Raw genomic sequence first — 23581 nt, forward strand, 5'->3', positions numbered from 1 at the left:
ATGGTGCGGTGTGTATTTTACATGCATTACGTTACTCAGATGAGCTTTTCTGGCACAGGCCCTGCCTACCAGCACAGTCTCCACTACCACTGGCCCAACAAAGAAATATAGACTAGATAAGTAATTAAAAAACAATCCAGATGTTAACTTATTTGCCTGTCTTCCATAGCTGACAAAAAGGAGAGCTTCCTTTGACAGCTTCTTTCACCTGACCACTATGTCACATAGGAGGGAGCTAAGTTTTATTTTCTATGGCACTAAAGATTGCTCTCCTGAAGTAATCCTCTTGCAAACTGCATCATGGGCAGTGTTTCACAAAGTATTTCCCAGGTTGGGTTTTCTGACGAGAAACATGAAGCATGTTGAAAACAGGAATGTTTAAAACTTTGCCAGGAAGTTTCTGGCAAAACCGTGCTAGTGGCTATTAGCAAACACAGCTGCTTCCTTTCTGTCCCAGTTAATCAGCCCTGCCTACTTACAATACAAGGCTGGTAAGTGCTAGAAATGTCTACAGAAAACTGCCAGGTTTTAGAATCTGCAGGGTTAAAGTGACTCTTGCTAACTACCAAGGCAGATTAAGCTGTTCCTAATAAACACTGCTCTACAGCTTCCAAGTTCTATAAATCCAGGGCATGGAAATAGAAACAGATCTCAAGGTTGGCCATGAATGGTTCACACAATACATACTGTAACAAGCCTGAGGCACTGCCCTAAAGTATTGTCATAAAGGAGTAACAAATCCAACTTGTACGATATTATCATCTCTGCTATGAATTACTTGAGAAATATGCCAAAGAAAAAGTAACTGATAATGGTCAAATGACAAATAGTAATCAATCTCTTTCTGTTTTTGTGTCATAATTTTGACACAAAATTATGCCATATAAAATCCCTACAGATACTTACCATCACCTTCTATAACACGGTTACAGTGGAAACAAACATCACCAAATAGCTGAAAATGAAAAAAAAAAAGTGGTAAAAATTCAAGACATGTTAGAACTAAGGTTTAGAACACCAAACATTTAACACAGTTTCAGTTCTTTCTACCACTTAAAAATAAACAGCTGGCTACCTAGATCCAGAATTTACCCTTATTAGAGAAAATGAGTAAAGTGCATTGACTAGTTTTTACTTTTTACAATGAAGATAATTTACTTTTCATCACTATCAAAACCCAGAAAATGGCTTTGGAAATGTCCCAGATTTAAGGAGGCTAAAGGAAATGACAACCCTAGACTGGCTCTAGTACTGAAGTGGAAAAAAAATGATTCAATGACATTATGGGTTCAAGTGACAAAATTGGAATAAATATAATACAATATCAATACTGATTAACTATGATTATGTGAGACCACTCCATATTCTTGGGAAATAAAAACTGAAGTAACTAGGGGTAAAGGACCATGATGAACTTCTGAAATTCTTCACAAAAAAATGTGTGTATATATGAATACATACATTTGTATATGAAGATCTGTGCATTTATTAAGTGTGTGTTTTTACAGAGAGTGGGCCAATGCAAATGATGAAGTAAAAGGTACATAGGTATTCTTCATATTTTTATTTTACAACCTTTCCGTTGACTCTGAAATTATTTCCCAAGTAAAACATTAAAAAATAAAATCTACAGTCCAATGTACATTTTCCAAGAGCTTTCCTTGTAGCTAAAATATTAAGCTCAAACTTATAAAAGTATATCTAGTATCCAATAAGTATGATCAATACCTGGTTATAGTGGGTTTCACAATATGCCAGGCCTTTCCTTTCATAATGTCGATGTCCAAGAAATGGCTTTTCACACTTGGCGCAAACAAAATGCTGAAAAAAATTGCTAGAGGTAATTTTTGAGCTGCCATATTTTATTTATTTAATAAAGTAAAACCCCAAAGTTAAATTATTCTCAGAGAAGGTACATGAAAGTTTGAGGTAGTTATTTCATTTGGCCAGGGGTAACCCTGGGACACTTTCAGTCTTAACTTAATTCAGGTGTCTTGAGTTTTTGACACGTTACTTTAAGACACAGCCTTTTTAAACAACACAGAATGAGAAAAGAGGTCAACATGTTAATATCATCTATAAGGGAGGGGCTGCTGCTGGAAATGGACCATGACACTCCTGCCTCGAGAAGGATTTAAGAACAAAAAAGCACACCCTATATCATTACTGAGAGATCACAAAAGTGTGTATATTCTGTATTCTTAATTTTCTACAACGTCATTTGTCTTGAAAATGTCCGTATTTAATCTTTAAAATTTCCTAATCTTGCCAGCACCTCTGAATGATGGAAATTCAAAAGTACTAGTTAACCCTTCCACCATTTACGACTCACCTCCACATGCCACTGCTTGCCCATAGCATTCACCACGCGCCCTTCAATGGGCCGTCGACAAGCGCCACAGATGGGGACCCCCATTTTATCATGGCATGGCAGACAGTACAGCTCTCCTTTCAGCTCCCGGGCATCAGCAGTCAGCTCCTTCCTGTCCATGAGAAATATATCCAACTGAATACTACTACTGAGAGAGAAAAACAGGCAACTGAGGAGACTGACATACTTTTTAGCAGGTTTTTGAAGATCTCACTATAACAATCCCCATAACCTTCTTTTCCCCACTCTTAGTAGTGCTCACAGTAACCTAAATTAATAGGCTTGAACCGGTTTCAGATTCCTATCAAAACATCAATGTCAAGCAATAATGATAAAATGTACAAACAAGTCAGATATATACCATCACATTGGTCATATTTATCACTTCCTTGTCTATGATCACATGATAGTCCTTTCGTCTTCCTGAAAAAGCTAGAGAAGAATCATCACAGTGCTTGGGACAGACTTGGAGATGTTATCTTTACAAAATAACTGAGGTCTAAAGTTAGAGATTAGCTCCATTTACTAACAATTATTTAAACTGTCACCAGCTTTTAAGTTACAGGTTAACAGAAAATAAAAGAAATGCCCAGAACCTTCCTTCCCACAAATGCTTAAGTTCACTATTCTTTTCAGTCTCCTGCATCAATATTAACATTTAGGCAGAGGTGGCCCTAATTAGCCAAATGGACTTGTTTACATTTCATCTGTTTTAAGTAATTCTCCAGAAGTACTAATGACAAATGAACAGAGAAAAATTCCACCAAAGGGAAATAGGCAAGAAAATGAAATAAGGTACAAACTGATAATCCCAAAATAAATGAGGTGGCTATACTCATAGCACAAAGCTGTTTTCTTGATCTTTAGCTTACCTTATCTCTGTCCACCCCCACTATAATTTAGCATGTATGTTCAAACTGATTATAGTAAAGTAACTTTTCCCGTTAAATTTTTAGATAGCAAATTTAAAAAAATCATAGCTGAACAATTTATGAGTCTTTGAAGAAAAAAAATCCCTTTAGAAGTAAATAAAATTAAATAAATGTAGTTTAAGATATTTTAAGATAATACCCTAAGTATTACAACTGTAAAAGTTATATATGTACAAAGAGAAGACTTTTTAAAGGTTTTTTTTTTTTTTTAAATCCTGTATTGAAAAAGCACAGTGATCAAAACAGTTTTTGGGATAACTAAATTTTACCACTAACTGAATACTAAAGGTATATGTATATATGTTATATGTACACACACACAGGGTGTGGGGAGAGTGTGCTGCACACACTCAAATGTGGCAAAATGTTAAGTGATGAAACTCAATGATGGGTATGTAGGTATTCTTTTATTAGTCTCTTGACTTCTTTATAGGTTTAAAATGTTCCAGATTACAAGGTGGAGAAAAACAATCTGGTGTGCTGGAGTAAAAGATACAGAAAAAAAGTGATGTTTTACTTTATTTCCACGATTTGTGCAATAAAAAGGGAAGAAATTGCAGTACCCGCAGTTGGCACAGTTGAAATGGTCTGGATGGTAAGGGTCATTCTTGAATATCAGCGGTTGCTCATCGATGATGGCGTGGCATTTCTGGCAGATGTATTTTCCAAGGCCTCTGGCTTTCTCACGATTATGACAGGGGCGACATAGATGTCTAAACAGAGCCAACACTTTTTTAGAAACTTAAGTTTAAAATCTGAGGTTCTAATAGTTAAAAAGAAATATGCTTCTCATTGTCTCTGAAAAGAAGTGAATAATTAAAAAAAAAAATCACACTTGGCTTAACAGCAGAATCAAGCCACTATTTTTTACATGAAAATTTATTTATTCCAACCCAAATAATCCAACTGATCTTTAAGAAACTCCATCTTAACTACGTATCTCCCTTTTGTTGGCCCAGGGACACAAATTCTAGGGTCCTCTCTTAACAGCCGCCAGATGAGCCAATACAGGCTGCAGTCCCCATACCTTAAACTCAGTGCCTGAAAGCACCTCCTCACAGCCCTAGGGGAAAACAGGCATGACCTTGCAGTAGTTACTTCTCCACCCACACCTAACAAGGATGGAAAACTCCTACCTCCCAGCATTCTTGACAAATCCAATATCTGCCAGAACTTCCTGGCAGAGGTCACAGCGGAAGCACTCAGGATGCCAGCTGTTATTCATGGCTTTGATAACTCGGCCAATGATGAATTCACCTGTGGGAAAGGAACACACAAAGGATGTCCAGGGTGCGTCTTATTGCTGAAAGCAGTAAGGCAAAAGATGCAAGGAAAAAGAACACATTTAAACCTTTCTCCACAGCTAGGGACTTTCTACATACATATCGACCACAGTAAGCACTGCATTAGGAAAAAACTCTATTTCATCTGAGTCCTTAGTTTTGATTCTGTGGTCAAATTTTTGGGCTGTCTTATCACATCTCTGAATCTGATTTTCCTTTTCTCAATGATACACTGGGCTCTCTCAAATGCCTTTTGTTTATTTCTGGTCATTGCTGACACAGCACATTTTCTTGAAGCCTATACTTAATTTCTTCTTTCACTAAACTTTAGAACATTCTACTTAGTTTCTCCAATTTCTGGAGACTCTCCAGTAAAGCTGCTAGCAACCCATGAGGTGGCTAAAATGCAAGCAAGTTAAACACTTGTGTTACACACAGCAATCCTTAAGCATGTGAAGCACCCCTCCAATGTTTTCTCTGTCTCTCTCTTGGCAACCTCAAAAGCGAGTAAAGGCTGAATTAACAGGGGACAAGAATATTCCAAAGGATCATCTAATAAAAGTCCTAATCAATCCCCAAAAAACTTTACACTAGATGTCCTTAAAAAACATTTCTCTCTGGGTTTTGATACTCTTCCAGTTTGTTACATATTAATGATAAGGAAAAGGATGTATAAAGTACCTGAATGCTATTTATAATGAGCACTAAACACCATTTCCACCATTGACATAATTTTGAGACTCACTTTTTACTCTGCTATTCAGCAGTAAAACTTACCACACTGATGACAGCAAGGAGCAAAGAGCATCTGAAAGTCATGTTCACAGTACTTCCTTCCTTCAAACTGAAATAGAAAGTACCATCAGCTTGTACAGATGAAACAATCACAGGATGAATATAATTATTCTGTGGAGACATATGGAAAGATGTTTTTGAACTAAGAGCTCTGCCCTAAGAATTATAATTCTACTGAGATGTTTAAAAGCAGATGTACTTTTGTACTTTCCCTACACCTACCTGCATGTGGGTACAGGAAAGATACACTCAACAACTGGTACTATGGCTCCAGAGTACAGTGAACAATAGTTCATCTAACAATGATGAACTATTTTCTGGCTTGCAGACTCACCTTTAGGAGTCTAATGAGAGCGGTGGACTCCTCTCCCTAGAAAATACACATATATACACAAACCGTTTCCCACTTTTTTTACGTTGATATATGAAATGTTGTATTATAAACTTAAATATTTACAAAGGGTAGATAGTCTAGTATATTTTAGATCTAAACATTTTAAAATGAGGCCAAAACCCATTAAAAATATTCTGTTTTAGGGGCGCCTGGGTGGCGCAGTCGGTTAAGCGTCCGACTTCAGCCAGGTCACGATCTCGCGGTCCGGGAGTTCGAGCCCCGCGTCAGGCTCTGGGCTGATGGCTCAGAGCCTGGAGCCAGTTTCCAATTCTGTGTCTCCCTCTCTCTCTGCCCCTCCCCCATTCATGCTCTGTCTCTCTCTGTCCCAAAAATAAATAAACGTTGAAAAAAAAAAATTAAAAAAAAAAAATTCTGTTTTAGGGGCGTTTGGGTGGCTCAGTCGGTTAAGCGTCTGACTTTGGCTCAGGTCATGATGTCGCAGTTCATGGGTTTGAGCCCCACGTCGGGCTCTGTGCTTTGAATTATGTGTCTCCCCCTCTCTCTCTGCTCCTCCCCCATTCATGCTCTATCTCTCTCTGTCTCTCAAAAACTAAACGTTAAAAATTTTTTTTTTAATTCTATTTTAATAGTTGGAAAATTCACATCCTCTACTTCTCTCCTTGAACTATTTCCATTTCATTTTCCACAAAGTTTTATCCTGGTATGATATTTTTTCCTAAATTCCATACTAAAGTCTTTAACAGATCACCCTACCATACTTCTCGGCAATTAAAATGTATATAACAAAACTTTAAAATTTGTTTTACTACCTGAACCCATGAACTCTAAAAGCTAAAAACATTCTTTTTATTCTGGATTAAGTTATCATTATAATTATTAGTACACAAATAGTTAAAACATGAATATGTGTACAAATGTCAAATTTTACTTTCTACTATTTGTTTACTTAAAAAGCCTATCGTGGAGCACCTGGGTACCTCAACTGGTTAAGCACTAGACTTTGGCTCAGGTCATGATCTCACAGTTCATGAGTTGTAGCCCTGCATCGGGCTCTGTGCTAACAGCTCAGAGCCTGGAGCCTGCTTTGGATTCTGTGTCTCTCTCTCTCTGCCACACCACTGCTCACACTCTATCTCTCAAAAATAAATAAACATTAAAAAATTAAAAAAAAAAAAGAAAAGTGTCTCCTAATGAGATAAGCAGGGCTCCCCTTCCTCTCACAATTATTCCATGTATCCACAGATAAATAGGACTTACCAATGGAAGAGTTCAACATGAATTTCTATTTTGGGGGCTGCTTTTTACCCTCTTCACATAAATAAGTCATGAGAATTATAGCATGTCTCCCTTTGAATCTTTGAACTCCTTACAATGTTCACATATTGCATATTGTTTGACTATCAAAATCCATTTTTAGTGATGTAGCAGTAGTCAACTAAATTTGGTCAATTGTGGAAATTAGCTGCAGATTTAGCTCAATTTATTGAACATATCCACTATAGCTTAATCTGCAGACCAGCCCAAGTAGATTTATTTTGTGCCAGAAAAAGGCTTACTTCATTTTGAAATTCAAATGGATGAACTCTAATACGTTTAATGAATCTGTTTTTAAAAAAAAATTTTAATTCATGTTTATTTTTGAGAGACAGAGCATGAGCAGGGAAGGGGCAGAGAGAGAGGGAGGCACAGAATCCGAAATAGGCTCCAGGCTCTGAGCTGTCAGCACAGAGCCCAATGTGGGGTTCAAACTCATGAACCGTGAGATCATGACCTGAGCGGAAGTTGGACACCCACCTGGGTGGGTGAGCCACCCAGGTTGGATGCCCCCGTTTTTTTTTTAATTTTTAAATTAATGCAATGAATCTGTTTTCAGAAGTTACAAACAGATAATCATAAATTGATATGCTATATTACCCAGTTCTCTGTCATAATGCACTGTGGGTAGCCCCAACCAGAAGTTATTTATGAAGTAAGTATGTTCCTTTATTGGATGTTACAAACATATATAGAAATCAGATGTTAGCTTTTAGCAGTAATTAAAAAAAGAAATCAAGGGGTGCCTGGGTGGTTCAGTCGGTTGGGTGACTGACTTCAGCTCAGGTCATGATCTCATGGTCTGTGGGTTTGAGCCCTGTGTTGGGCTTTGTGCTGACAGCTCAGAGCCTGGAGCCTGCTTTAGATTCTGTGTCTCCCTGTCTCTCTTCTCTTCTTCCCTTTGTGTTCTATCAAAAATAAACATTAGGGGCGCCTGGGTGGCTCAGTCGGTTGAGCGTCCGACTTCAGCTCAGGTCACGATCTCGCGGTCCGTGAGTTCGAGCCCCGTGTCGGGCTCTGGGCTGATGGCTCGGAGCCTGGAGCCTGCTTCCAATTCTGTGTCTCCCTCTCTCTCTGCCCCTCCCCCGTTCATGCTCTGTCTCTCTCTGTCTCAAAAATAAACATTAAAAAAATTAAAAAAAATAAATAAAAATAAACATTAAAAAAATTTTTAAAAAGAGAGAAATCAAATATGAAGACTCAGAAACAACTCCACTGATTTAGTTGGAACCGATAAACTTTTTTATCAGCTACCCTAGTCTTTTGTTTAATTTAATTTTTTTTTTATATTTATTTATTTTTGAGACACAGAGTGAGACAGAGTATAAGCAGGGGAGGGGCAGAGAAAGAAGGAGACACAGAATCTGAAGCAGGCTCCAGGCTCCAAGCAAGTGTTCAGTACAGAGCCTGATGTGGGGCTCAAACCTATGAACTGTGAGATCATGACCTGAGCCGAAGTCAGTCACTTAACCAACTGAGCCACCCAGGCGCCCCATCGGCTACCCTAGTCTTAATCCATGTTGAAAGACTGGGCTCAGAACTGTTGGTGTCAACTGGCCATGTAGCTTTATTCTTTTTTTTAAAGATTTATTTTTTATTTTTTATTTATTTTTATTTTTGAAAGAGTGTGAGCAGGGGAAGGGCAGAGAAAGAGGGGAATAGAGGATTTAAAGCTGGCTCTGTGCTGACAGCAGCAAGCCTGATGCAAGTCTTGATCTCAAGAACCATGAGGTCATGACCTGAGCCAAAGTCAGATACTCAACCAACTGAACCACCCATGTGCCCCTGGCCATGTAGGTTTAATAGCAAAGACTGGTTAATGATAACAATGCATCACAACATTTTTAGTAGGAAAACAGAATGTTTTGTGTGCCACTTATGTGTGTGTGGCAGGTTTATTATAATTTTTAAAATCAGTTCTTTTTAATGGAAACAACCAAAAAAAAAAAATCTGTCACAGAATTTGGAGACCATTAAAACATAGTTTAATGAGAAAAAAAAAAAAAAAAGAAACATTCAACTTTTAGTTTGTATTTAATGAAAGAGAAAGACATATTGCTTAAGACAAAAACAAAATGAGTCCAGCAGTTAGCATATATACTATATTTGCTAGCAGAAGGTAGAAAAAAAAAATAGGATTGGTTGCAATTTGAGTAAGTCTTTTAAGACGTGATTCAAATAGGTAGCATAGAGTGGAAGTTAAGAACACTGACCATAGATCCAGAATGCCTGAGTTTAAATTCTGGCTAAACCACTGACTGGCTGTGTGACCTGGGTCAAGGTGTTTAGCCTCTCAGTGCCTTGTGAGAGTCACAGACTTCTGTTTTGGCTCTGGCTCCTAACATATACGCATCATGTTCATAATTTCTTACCAATGCTCTATGCTTTGCTTTCACAGACATCTCCCTTTAAAAGGATAAATCCTGTGATATACATACACAATGAAATACCACTCAGCCATAAATAGGAAGGAAATCATGCTAGCTAGCTATTTATTTATTTATTTATTTATTTATTTATTTAGAGAAAGAAGGGGAATGTAAGGGGCAGAGACAGGAGAGAAGGAGAATCCCAGGCAGGCTCCTCACTGTCAGGGCAAAACCCAATACGGGGCTTAAACTCACAAACCATGAGATCAAGACTTAAGCTGAAGTTGGATGCTTAACTGAGCGACCCATATGCCCTGGAAATCCTGCTATTTGCAACAACATGGACAAACCTGGAGGGCATTATGCTGAAAGAATTAAGTCAGGCAGAGAAAGACAAATACTGTGTGATCTCACTTATGTGTGGAATCTAAAAATGCCAAACTCCTAGAAACAGAGTAGTCTGATAGTTACTGGGACCTGGAGAGATCAGGGAAATGGGGAAATATTGCTTAAGGGGTACAAACTTCCAGTTATAAAATGAGTAAATTCTGGGCATCTAAGATACAGCACAGTGATTACAGTTAACAACACTTGAAGTTGCACACTTGAAGTCTGCTAAGACAGTAGATCTTAAATGTTCTCACCATACACACACACAAAAAGTAATTACATGAGGTGATGGATGTGCTAACCTTACTGTGGTTATCATTTCACAATATATACATATACATATGAAGTCATCATGTTGTACACCTTAAACTTAATGTTATCTGTCGACCATATTTTAATAAAACTGAAGAAAAAGGATGAGTCCTTTTGAAATTAAAGATAAAAAAAGACAAAGTCTTAACAGGAAGTTGTCATGATTACTCCCTACATTTACAAATCTGCTACAAATCTGAACCCAGAACAGCCAGCACAGTTCCTAAAGCTAGGTTTCATCCTTATCAAGAAAATACAGAAGGCAAGTTGCCTGGGTGGCTCAGTCGGTTGGGAGTCCAACTCTTGATTTCAGCTCAGGTCATGATCTCACAGTTCGTGGGATCAAGCCCTGCATCAGGCTCCATGCTAACAGTGTGGAGCCTGCTTGGGATTCTCTTTTTCTCTGTCTCTGACCCTCACCCCACTTACGTACACCCGTGCTCTCTCTCTCCCTCAAAATAAATCAGTAAAACCTTGGTTTGCAAGCATAATTCGTTCCAGAAACATGCTTGCATTCCAAAGCACTTGTATATCAAAGCACATTTGAAGAACCATTGGCTCAGGTGTGATCATGTGACATTTGGCATCATGTACTACTTGTATTGCAAGGCACTGCTCATTTATCAAGTTAAAATTTATTAGAAATGTTTGCTCTTCTTGTGAACACCTGCAGAGTAAGTTATTCGCAATGCAACGTTTTACTGTAAATAAAACTTAAAAAAAAAAAAACAAAGAAAATACACAAGGCAGGGAAAGACTAGAAGCCTTATGGGTTTGAGGACTCCTGACTAATGACTTTTTATTGGTGTTCTGGGGCAATTAATCACAGTAAGATTTGAGATTCCTTTCTCTTGTGAAGGGGGAAAATCAAGTGCTACTGTGAATACAAATATATTATCAGAGAAATCAACTTTAGGAAGAAGAATCCAAAAATTTAGTTCTCTCAAACCAAAATACAAGGGTCCAGAAATGGATCCCTTGAAACCATCCATAATGCAAACCCTTTGCATACCCTGGGCTGTGCTTATCCTGTATGAGGACTAATGCAAGAGAATTTCTTTTGCTACAACAAGCGCCTCTTTTGTACAGGTATAGACATGATCAAACACAGTTATGGGCTTGATATCCAAGCCTAGGAGAAAGGCCAGAAGTTGATCCAAAGTAAAACTCTAGGATAAAAATGAAAAATCAGAAATCAGAAATTTGAAAAAATCAAACTTTCAGAAGTACTACCTTTCTAGGTAACTGCATGTTACAACCCAAAACTGGTTTAAAACACCCTCAGCTTATAAGAAATATTAATTTGAATTAATTCAATATTGAATATTGAATATTCAATATTCAATAATTAATTAATTACTATTGTTGAAACGGAATGTCTAAGAACCCTACTTGCTGCCACCTGCCTGGAACAGGGATTGTTCAGTCTGGGGGAGGATTAACTCCAACCAAAAATAGCTCTGCTTTATGTTTTATGTTTGAATTCTGTGAAGACTCTCTTTCGAGGAGGGTGGGGCTTGATCCTGCTGCTTTAAAGAAAGCTCAGAATTAGAAACTTAGCTGGTAGTCTCATTTCAAGGCAAGTGCAAATGTTGACGATCTTCACTTGGTGATTTGTACTGGTTTGTCATAAATTGCTTTGAACTGAGTGGGTCAGCAGATAAGCTCCTCATCTAGTTGGGAAGTTTCCTCCCAACCAGACCTCCCTTCTCAGGGTTCAGCCTTCCTGAGTAATCATGATTCTGTCTAAGAGGAAATGAGTGAAGAAATCCCTTTGTAAACCATCTTTCTACTAAATCATTCATTATAAATTGGTCTTTCCTGTTTTGCATTTTGTGATAGGAAAAAAAGGACACATTTGGGAAATTCAAACTAAGGAGAGAGAAAGAAATCTGAAGTATTAACAAAGAATTTAATGTGTACTATGGCAAAATGAGAAAGGCTGCACACCATGTTCCTAGTTCTTGGTCCAGTCCATCCTGATTTGTAATGTTTGTAGAATTATATCACCCTTTAACTGTTGGTTCAATTTTACTCTCAAAAGTACCTTCTTAGGGGAAATACTAAGATAATCCTTTTACTGGAGATATGCCGAGATGTCACAAAGTTAGATTGGGAGCTGTTATGGTGGCTAACATATTGTTAGCATTAGGACCTCTGGGCTGAGCGGGTATCCCCCTCTGAAATGGCATTTAAACAGCCTGCTCATGCCACCAATGACTTGGTCATTTTACAAATATTTCTTCATATGTATTGGAATATGACTAGACATACTGGTAACTCATGAAAACCAGTACTGATGAAAACAGATTTCCCTTTGAAGCAAATTACAATTCCAAATGCAAAAATCACTAATTGTATACAACTCATACATTTATCTGACCTCTCTAAATTTTCCTAATCTGAAAATGAGGAACAGAAGCATGGAAGTCATCATCAAATTCTATCCAAATCACTGTGAAAACTGTATTCACTCCCAGAACTAGGGTATAGTGTGGTCCACACAGTATACCCTACAATGTAGGCTTTCCATAAATATTTACTGAATGACTGGATGAAAAAGTAGTGATGGCCACATACAAGAGAGCATTATCTCTCAGAATGATAAAATATCAGTCCCAGGAAACCATTTCAACTTCAGTGAGAGTTGGTGCATCCTAGTGGAGGAGAACCCAGTTTGTGCAGACAAGCAGGCATGAGTTAACATCCTGATTTGACCACGTCCCCACTAGTTAACCGTGGTCAAGGTCTCTGAGCCTCATCACGGCCACAGGTAAGTTGGGAAAAAAAGTACCTAACTCACAGGATTTATGTGAGAATCAAATGAAAGAAGAACAACAAGAATAACAGTCTACAAAACACTTAGTATAGGGGCGCCTGGGTGACTCGGTTGGTTAAGCATCAGACTCTTGATTTCGGCTCAGGTCATCATCTTGTTGGTTTGTGAGATTGAGCCCTGCATCAGGATCTGCACTGACAATGCAGAGTCTGCTTGGGATTTTCTCTCTCCCTCTCTCTCTGCCCCTCCCTGCTTGCACTCACGCGTGCAATCTCTCTCCCCAAATAAATTAAAAAACTAAAAAAAAAAAAAAAGTATAGTGCCTGGCTCAGAAATAAAAGTATTAGTGTAATTCACAAGTCTTCTAAAATCAGGAATTGTGGGACATTTATTCACACATAAAGTACTACATTCTAGACAAGGTTAAGGACTGTGACTTAACACAACAAGCTAGGTGACCTTACTCTCAAGAGACACATGGAAGCAGAAACAGCACCTCAACTCCTGGGGGTGTTAGGGGTGGCAAGCAATACCACCAACATGATTGTTTGAACATGTTTTTATTACTGCCCTGATCACTACCTTCTAATACAGACAAAATTAAAAGATAAATATTTTTTGGAATCATTAATATTTATTATTTTTTTAATTTTTATTTATTTATTTTGAGAGAGAGAGAGTGCATACAAGTGGGAGAGGGGCAGAGAGAGACAGAGAGAGAATCCCAAGAAGGCTCCACACTGTCAACACAGAGCCAGACACAGGGCTTGATCCCACAATGTGTGAGATCATGGACTGAGCTGCAAACAACAATCAGATGCTTAACTGACTGAGAGCCACCCAGGCGCCCCTGGAATCATAAACATTTAAAAGTTGTTTAAAATTAAAACACAGAAGTAGGATATTTGAAAAGAGAAAAATAAATTTCAGTTAGTGGAACCAGTACTAATCACCACACAGGTAATTTATCTTGCCTTCTGCTAAATGAGGATGATATTTTCATTATGAATAGTTGAATGATGACTATCCAAGAACGGTATAGTTATCTTTTCTTGTGTCAATTTAAACCAGAAAAATGTAGGCTCTCTTGAGGGTCTTTCTTAAGTGAAATCTGTCTAGAAATACTTTCTAATTAAATATATGGGGCACCTGGGTGGCTCAGTCAGTTAAGCATCTGACTTCAGCTCAGGTCACGATCTCGCTGTTTGCAGGTTTGAGCCCCATGTCGGGCTCTGTGCTGACAACTCGAAGCCTGGAGCCTGCTTCTGATTCTGTGTTTTCCTCTCTTTCTGTTCCTCCCCCACTTGCTTGCTCTCGCTCTCTCTCTCTCTCTTTCAAAAAAAATAAAGCTTAAAAATTTTTTTAATTTATGGAACAAGAATTAGCTCTAATTGCAGTCAAATTCTGAGAGACAGAACTATAAAAAGGTTTTTTATTTTGTGAGAGTACTGCCTAACCAACATGGGGAACACACCCACTTACAATGGACTTGCTATATCCCTAGTGAAGATCATAACCCTCATTGTTTAGTGTAATGGTTCTCAGCTGAGGGTGATTTAGCGCCCCAAGGGATATTCTGGTTGTCAGGACTGGGGATCTAGTGGGGAGAGATTACTAAACATCCTACAATGCACAGGACAGCTTCCAGAACACAGCATGCTACCTTGGTTCAAACTCATAACCGTATCAGACACATGTGATTAATCCCTTGTTAGAGAAAACTGAAATTCAAAAATATTAAATAACTTGCACCAAAGCCAGTAGAGCTGGGGTTCAATCCAAGGCTGTCAGACCCTAAAATCTACACTGCTTCTTCTGTATTCACCACCTCTTTTAGACAGAGCAATAGAGAATATAACCTAGAATTCTTAAATTATCTTGTGGGTTTCTATCAACTTAAAAACCATGGCTTCTCTGCCAACACACGATGTGAACTTCACTTGAGAACTGTTAATCTGAACACAGACAGATGAAGAGGTAATTCTGTTGGATGTGGAACAATGACATTACAGCCTGGAACTACTGTGTTCCTTTTTGACAACGTACCAATAAAGTGAATCCTCCTTCTATTTCCATTGCACAAATCTGAGGAAAATGCTGAGGCCCTGAAACAACCTAATTATGGATACATGGTTCCTAAGACATCCTAGGATGCACAGCTTCACTGACAGTTTCTCTCAGTCAGCAAATATTCAGAGGACCCACTAAAGGCAAGGCACGATGCTAGAAGCTGCTGCAGATATATGTAGTGACAGCCTGTAAAATCATATCATGGTTATTTTCTAAAAAAAAGTACCTTCCATTTACTAAGCTCTTTACCAAGTGCCACTGTGCTGAAATATAAACATCATCTATTCCGGTTTTCAGTAGATTCTGGGGTAGAAATCTGTCCTCAGGTAGATTTAACTTCCTATTACCAACCAGTCTGTAATACTGTGAAGTTTTGTATTTAATTTTCAATGACTTGATCTTGGTCAGCCTAGTCTAATACACTGTAGGATAAGCTCCTTAAGACTCTATCTACCTTGCTCATCATTGTACTCCTAGAATGTAACATGGTGCCTGACACACTGTAACTACCTAACTAATATTATAAATATTGTTTTTTTTTTTTTTTAATTTTTTTTTTCAACGTTTATTTATTTTTGGGACAGAGAGAGACAGAGCATGAACGGGGGAGGGGCAGAGAGAGAGGGAGACACAGAATCGGAAACAGGCTCCAGGCTCTGAGCCATCAGCCCAGAGCCCGATGCGGGGCTCGAACTCACGGACCGCGAGATCGTGACCTGGCTGAAGTCGGACGCTTAACCGACTGCGCCACCCAGGCGCCCCTATAAATATTGTTAAATGGATGGATAGGTCAATAAAGAATGAATAAACACACACATGGGAAATCTCATGATGTCTGACTAATCGAGGCTGTTTGGTCACCTTCAATCTGTGACAGTTCCTCAACCTTGCCCTGTCTTAAATGACCTTGACACTTTAAAAAAAAAAAACGTATGTTTATTATTTATTTATTTAGAGACAGAGCACGCACACACAAGCAAGAGAGGGGCAGAGAGAAAGGGAGAAAAATCCCAAGCAGGCTCAACACTGTTAGCATAGAGCCTGATGCAGCGCTTGATCCGATGAACTGTGAGATCATAATCTGAGCTGAAACCAAGAGTCAGGTGCTTAACTGACCGAGCCCTGCCCTTGACACTTTTAAAGGGTACGGGTTGTGTTTTGTAGAGTGCTCCTCATTATGTGTTTGTCTCATGATTAGACTGAGGTCATAGATTTGCGGGAATACCACAGGGGTAATAATATGCTCTATTTTCTTGCATCATATCGGAGAGTACATGATCTCAACATGATTTCTTACTGGTCATGTTTACCTTGACCACTTGATTAAGAGGGTATTGAGGCGCGTGGGTGGCTCAGTCGGTTGAGCGTCTGACTTCGGCTCATGTCATGATCTCACGGCTTGTGGATTCGAGCCCTGTGTCAGGCTCTGTGCTGACAGCTCAGAGGCTGGAGCCTGCTTCAGATTCTGTGTCTCCTTCTCTCTCTGCCCCTCCCCTGCTCGCACTCTGTTTCTCTCTCAAAAATAAACATTAAAAAAAAAAAAAAAAGATGGTATCTGCCAGGGGCACCTAGGTGGCTCAGTCAGTTAAGCGCCTGTCATAGGTTCAAGTCATGATCTCATGGTCCGTGAATTCGAGCCCCACATCAGGCTCTGTGCTGGCAGCTCAGAGCCTGGAGCCTGCTTTGGATTCTGTGTCTCCCTCTCTCTGTCTCTCTAACCCTGCCCCACTCACGCTCTGTCTCTGTCTTTCAAAAATGAATAAACGTTAAAAAAAAAAAATAGTATCTGCTAGGTTTTGCCACCGCAAAGTCACTACTTTACCCTTTCTATATCCCTTTCAATACCCTTTCAATCCCAACTAGATATAACATGTCAGTCAATAAAAGAACATTTTGTTAAGGCCAGTATCCCAAAAATCATCCCTTAACTATGATTCTTCTGTTGTATCTCCTCCCCCCAAAAACACAAAAATTTAAAGTAACTTCATTTAGTGTTATATGTCTGGAAATTATTTCCAAACAATTTGGCAGAAGATGGGTGTTGTGGGTATGTGTGTGAGATGCATAAGGATACATGATATTCACTGTATTATTCTTTCAACTTTTCTGTAGGTTTTAAATAACAACTAAGTTTATTCAAGAACACCACATTGGCTTGAACCAATATACCAAATCAGTGGTTCACCTATGGTAGTGAAAATACATCATGACTAGGCATTTTACTCAGGGTTCTACCCAAAACTGAAATTTCCTATTTTTACATAAGAATACATTTCTTTCATCCACCACTCTGGACAATGTTCATGAAATGAGCAATAGGTAAATGAGTAAAGACTCTGAAGGATAGCCTGCAATGTTTATATTAGAAAATGTGTTCCCTGGGTCCTAGTGGGAATCTTAGCATTTTATCTTGCCATCTGTATAATCCAAGTACTGTATACATACCATTGTATTTATTAAGCACCTAGTAGTCATCAAATACTGCATAACAAACTATAGAGATACTGAATCAATGAGAACAGTCCTTGCACCCAAGGTATTCAATGTAATAAATTGTGAAATGCCATCTTTACTAAAGGTATAAACAAAGTGCTGTGTGTCGTCAGAGAAGACAACTGAAATGAGACAGGTGTGAGTGGCCTGAAAACATGACTAATGTGGTCTTGTAAATAAAAACATCCCAGGTACAGCAGTCATTGATGACAGAAGCTATGGAGCACAAGAAGCACTGAGACAGACCTTATATTTTTTAGCAGTGATAGATTACAGCCTCAATGGCAAACTTTTAAGTTCACTTACTGAACCACATAAGCTGGTGGGTTGGAATTCACCCTGCATAAAGGAGCCAGTGCAGGTAATAATCCTGGTTGCTGCTAAAACAGTCTTAAGAGGAGCTGCAAATGAGCCAGAAATAGCTGAGCTCAATCAGCTTACCTCCAGACAAACATCCTCATGAATGGGTAGGAAACAGTAGTGTAATAGTAGACTTGCCTTTGGGGCCAAAGGGAGGAGCATCCTGGCCATCTGATCCCAAATATCAGAAGTTACAGAGTATAAAGTGAATCCCATTTTCAAGGGGAAGAACTAATCCTACAGAGAAAAGACTAGGGATGGTGGAAATAAGGGAAGGTTCATGTTTTAATAATAAGACAAAAGCAATACAAAGCTGTAGAGTAGAAAGGTCACATTTGCTATTATTACCAAGATTGAAGTCCATACTTTGTGTCTCAAATGGAAAGCAAGCCAGGTAAATTTTTAAGCTTGCTTTTCAATAACTGAAAATGAAGATTATTTCTTGGAAGCCCTGGATAGCTTTTTCTCGGATATCATTCAACCAAAAAGAAAGGCCAGATTTTCTACATGCAGATTTACACATCCCTGGCCTTGGAAAAGGGGTTTTAATTTTAAGTGTAGCTAAAACAGCAATCTTCCTCAGGACCCAAGGGACCTTAAGCTGGGCAATAGCCCATTCATAGACTAGTTCTGTGTATTCATAACATTCTGGAATAATATCAGATAGACCCAGGAAGCATATTTATAGTCCAGAAGTAAAGAGGAGTGAGGTGTGGGCAGGAGGACAAGTGTGAGTCATGCTTTATTCTGTCCCACTGAAAGCTCACACAGAGCCTCCCCTCTGACTAAGCACAAGTGGCCTGACAGCTGACAGAACACAGATGCGGAACCAGGACCTTAGGAGGTGACAGTGCCTGACAACAATTATTAATTCCAAAGTGCCAGGTGAATGGACCACATAATATTGAATTAATGTTTGGAAAAACTGACCCTGCCTTTCCCTTTTGGATCCTTCTCTTCCTCCTCTGGACTCTCTCCTAAGGTTTTTGCCATAACTAACCATTTCAATAAAAATATCTAGATTTGAGGGGCATCCGGGTGACTCAGTCAGTTGGGCATCCAACTCTGGATTTGTTTAGCTTAGGTCATGATCCCAGCATCATGGGATCAAGCCCCACATCAGGTTCTGTGCTGAGCGTGGAGTCTGCTAAAGATTCTTTCTGCCCATCCCTGCCCCTTCCCTTCTCCTGCTCTCGTGCTCTCTCTCTAGACTTAAAAAACAAACAAACAAAAAAACCCTTAGATCTGAAAAGAATACGCATGGGAAAGAATACCATATTAGACATTAGGAGACCAAACTAGGTTCTAATCCCATTCACATCACAGACCTACTGTGTTATAGCAACACTGCAACATCTTTGGGCCTCAAGGGGGGGAAAAAAAGTAGGGGTAAGTTTGGGACTGACAGAGTATGAAGACTCATGTTTCCTCAAGAGGCAGACACTTGGCTCTCTTTAAGTGACCTCCTTCCTTGCCAGAGTCCTGGCACACCTCTACTGTGCTGACCTGAGCCAGAGTCCCAGCACACCCCCACTGTGCTGACCTGAGAACCTGAGTGTTCCATCAAGACCACGGAAGCAGGTCCTTTTCCTTTTACCACAACTGAGGACTGCCCTCCCTCCTGCCCCTGTTCCCTTTCTCTCCCTGTTGCCTAGACCCCTAGCGATTTCCTTTTCTTCTTCAGAAATCTAGCTGCCGTTCTCCTCATTACCACTGGCAGCTTCACCCACAACCTCAGGAAGGGATCTGCTACCCTGATGCCAAGAAGCACAGTCCCTGCTCTAGCTGCCTCCTTGGTCTTCCCTCCTACTACGCCTCTTCTCACTGTCACTTGCCATTCCCAGCCCAAAGCCATCACATTTGACAGAAAAAGAGATTCCCACTGCCCAGGGAAGGAGTTTGGAAGAATGAAGGAAAAGAAAACAAGAATCTCTTCCTGTTGCTAGGGTTTTTATTGTGGGGAATATAGTTTCTGGGATAGAGCAGGAGCTCAAATATGTGTTCTAATCAAAACTTTTTTTTTTTTTGAAAGACAGAGCACGAGCAGGGGAGGAAGAGAGAGAGAAAGATAGAATCCAAGCAGGCTCTGCAGGGTCAGCACAGAGCCTGATGTGGGGCTTGAACTCATGAAACCATGAGATCGTGACACTTAACCGACAGAACGCCCCCCGCCCCTCCTCCCAGATGCCCCTCTAATCAAAACTCTTAAAGCTTTCCCCAGAGTTATGTTACTATAGACAGGGCAGTTCTGCATGTCATGTGCATATGATGGGGTAAATAGCTTTTCTGCAGGCTGGCCTGGAAACCTCCCTCTCAGGAGGCATTATTTCCATGGGAAAATGCCATCTGAGTGGCAAACAACTGACTTACTAATAACCATTAAAAATTACCTTTCCTTCCTCAGGAATGGCTTTTAAAACAGGGAAATTAAAAAATGTGCTAGGCAAAGAAGAAATCAAAGAGCAGCTGTCTCTGGCTATAACATAATTCTATGTACAGATATTATCACAGAGAGACATGCATATGAATAACACACACATATAAATATGTAAGGAGTAAGCTGGTAAAAGTGCACTATCTAACTGGTCACACACACACACAACCACTCTCATCTTTGTTAACAACATGGGCTTGGCCTCTGTAGACTACTCCCAAAAGCAGACATATTCTGTGAGTAGGGGCTTTTAGCAATGGTAAGAAGAAATCCAAGTGTAGACACACAGGGTAACACACGAGAATCAGGAGCAAGAATTTGGAAAAGAAGATACATAGAAGAGCTTAATATGGACAGGATATCCCTCCAAAATATCCAAATAAGATCCTTCTTAGAGAATAAATGCATGGAAGCTCCTATTGATTGTTTGAAAGGTAGGTAACAGATACCCTGCCTTAGAGAGGATGTTTCATGGTGCTCTGAGTTGGGGAAAGACAGAGGCAGGAATCAGGAAGGTATGTGTAGGGGGCAAGCAAATCAGAAAACCTGCGGCTAAAGCTTACAAAAGGGCTCTGTCTGCTGAGCTGAAGTGCACAGATCTGATGGGTCAAGTCACAAGGCACCAAGGGTTCTGGCACAGGAAGGTGAAACGAACAGTACAAGTTGGTGGGTCTGTCAGGGCATTCCACACAGAAGCCATCACTGACCTGACAGGTACCAAAATACCTGGTACTTCAACACCATCTTCATACTGAAATTTAAACCGAAGAAGGATGCCTCAAAACAAGGTGGAGTGGGAAGGGACTGTTGCTTCTGTCCAGGCTGACTCACCTCATAAAAGAGTCCCTCTGGGAACTGCTGGAAACACTGGGCACACACGAAGCACTGCTCGTGGTACAGCTCCCCGTTACTGTTTACTATCTTCTCGGCGGGCGCAAAGCCCCCCTTGCAGCGCTCACAGGTGGCATTGGCCAGGGCATTGGCCATGTTGCTGTAATACACAAAGGACAGAAGTCACAGACTGTCTACCTTTTCTTAAACTTAAGACTAAACAACATAAAGGACGAAGGAGAAAATTCTATCTGATGACAAAAATCATATTGTAGCCCTAAAGCCCAATTTCTTGTGTCTTAAGTACTCAACTCAAACTGTTCCCATCTCTTTGCCTTAGCATCTTAGGTGCTGAAAGGGTCTCTTGCTTGGAATCTGTTTTTAATATTGCTGACATTCCTCTTGCTAAATATACTAGAAGAGGGTGCCTGCTACCTGTGAGAAACTAGGGATAGAGATTAAAGTCAAGAGTTGCTCTTGAGAGAGCTTGAGGTTATAGCTTCCTAAGTAGCCTAATTAAAATATCCACAGGTCACCATCTCAAAGCCAGTTTTTCACCCTTCTGAGAACAGAATCTAAATTGCATGTCAACTGAATGCCATGTCCTAGGCTGGACACAGGTTATCCCTTTGGTTATATCCTGCTGAAGGCAATTGCTACAGTAGCTCTTAAAACCAGCCAGAGTGCCATGGTCCTGTAACCTCATTAGTAAGACAAGTATTAGGCACTGGCATTATAAGCTGTATCTTAAAGTCACAGCATTGTCCATTATGAAGATCATCTTACAGACATGACACAGGGAGGTTCAGGGAGGTGGAATGACCTATCCAACTTCACAAGTCTCAGTAGTTAATGGAAGATACAGGACCAGAATCCAGGGCCCCCATTCATAAAATCACAACCAGATTATAGTATCAATTTCAAAAATCCGAGAATATGTGATAGGGACACCATCACGCTTTACCTATTAGGCAGTCAAGTGACTACTGAAGAGCCCAGTGACCCGATCTCTCCCTTGCAGTCATTCCACTGTACCTTGAAGCATATAGGAAGAACTCTAGAAAGGGTTCCAGGCCCTATTTAACCACTGTGTATTTGGGGGCGTCTGGCTGGCTCAGTCGAAGGAGTGTGCAACTCTTGATCGTGGGGTTGTGAGTTCAAGCCCCATGTTGGGGGTAGAGATTACTTAAATAAACTTAAAAAAAAAAAAAAAAGAACTGCTTTGTTTTAAAAGGCCATGAAGTGAGGAATGTCCCCTAACCAGAGCAGTCATTGGCCAAACTGTCCTTCACAATTTGGCAAGTTTATTTTCAGACGCCCACTCAGAGCACAAGCTCTACCTGTGTGTCTAGGTCCCTGGTGCAGCCTGTAACCACCCAGATATTGAATCAATCCACCTGGTAAAGATACTGCTGACATTCTCCAGAATCTTCACAACCACCCTGTGAGGCAGGTGAGGAGTCTTCATTTTACAGATTAATAACTGCCTTGTCTCCAGCCGGTTTCTAAGTTTTGCCGTTTCCTTAGCAGAAAGGCTCACACATATGTTGTCTCACCTCCGCCCCACCCCAGTGGAAGAAAACTTTGCCTTCTTGCCCCAAATGTTTCTAAGAACAGTATTCCTATTTTGTAGCCTTGCCATAACTAACCTCATGCAGAAGTACCATGTTCATAACCGCATACCAATCAAAACTCAACTTTACTTAATAGGCTTAAATATAAAATTAAAACATCACAAAAAAAGAAAACAAAGGAGCGCCTGGGTGGCTCTGTTAGGTAACTGACTTGGTTTCGGCTCAAGTCATGATCTCATGGGTTTGTGAGATTGAGCCCCACATGGGGCTCTGCACTAAGCATCATATAGCCTGATTGGGATTGTCTCTCCCCCTTCTCTCTGACCCTCCCTGCTTGCATGCAACTTGCATACACTCTCTCAATAGATACATAGATAGATAAAATCTAAAAAAAGGAAAAGAAAAAAAAAGGAAGACAGGCAGCCTCACTGCTTGGCAAACCTAGCCTAAGTTATCACATTAAAACAAATTTTCTACTTTGTCATTTCAAAATTACTGTTGGTTAGGGAGAAAAATCTTCACATTCCCTTCTTACTGGGTTTTGCCGTAAGCTAGATGAATTACAACAATTTTAATAAAGCCCTTGGAAAGGTTTGTGTTTCTCCTTTCTCCTGACCAAAATCCACAGGTGTCCCTAGATGAAGGATGGGAAGCCCGCACCTGCCCCCATAATTCTTAATATCGTTTTGAAGATAAAATTTAAAAAAGTATGTAACTTTGGAAGCCAGAAGATGCTACTCAAAGACAAAGTGTCATTATTAATTTTCGACCCCCTCAAAAGGTTCACTCAATCCTTATAATTTTAAAAGAACTCCTAAAAAGCAGGAAGTGCAGAACATTCTGGAATGTCCTGATCCATTATTATCTTGGTTCTTAAAGTACAGGGGTCACTGTGACCCTTTTAGGGGTTCAAAAACTC

The 23581-nt window shown here is 39.8% G+C and overlaps 1 protein-coding gene across 10 annotated transcripts in view; it reads right to left on the bottom strand.

Moving 5' to 3' along the window:
• Window positions 1-23581, bottom strand: part of LIMS1 (LIM zinc finger domain containing 1) — a 155917-nt gene that overhangs the window by 5536 nt on the left and 126800 nt on the right. For all 10 annotated transcript variants that reach the window (XM_043553182.1, XM_043553180.1, XM_043553186.1 and 7 more), the window contains exons 2-8: window positions 21089-21248; window positions 5364-5430; window positions 4440-4560; window positions 3867-4016; window positions 2333-2483; window positions 1729-1821; window positions 907-955 (exon numbers count right to left, since the gene is read on the bottom strand). In XM_043553182.1, the coding sequence (XP_043409117.1) occupies window positions 907-955; window positions 1729-1821; window positions 2333-2483; window positions 3867-4016; window positions 4440-4560; window positions 5364-5430; window positions 21089-21248 (791 nt within the window). The remainder of the gene's footprint in view (window positions 1-906; window positions 956-1728; window positions 1822-2332; window positions 2484-3866; window positions 4017-4439; window positions 4561-5363; window positions 5431-21088; window positions 21249-23581) is intronic.

This window comes from Prionailurus bengalensis, chromosome A3 (assembly GCF_016509475.1).
Source record: "Prionailurus bengalensis isolate Pbe53 chromosome A3, Fcat_Pben_1.1_paternal_pri, whole genome shotgun sequence".
Taxonomy (NCBI): Eukaryota; Metazoa; Chordata; class Mammalia; order Carnivora; family Felidae; genus Prionailurus; species Prionailurus bengalensis.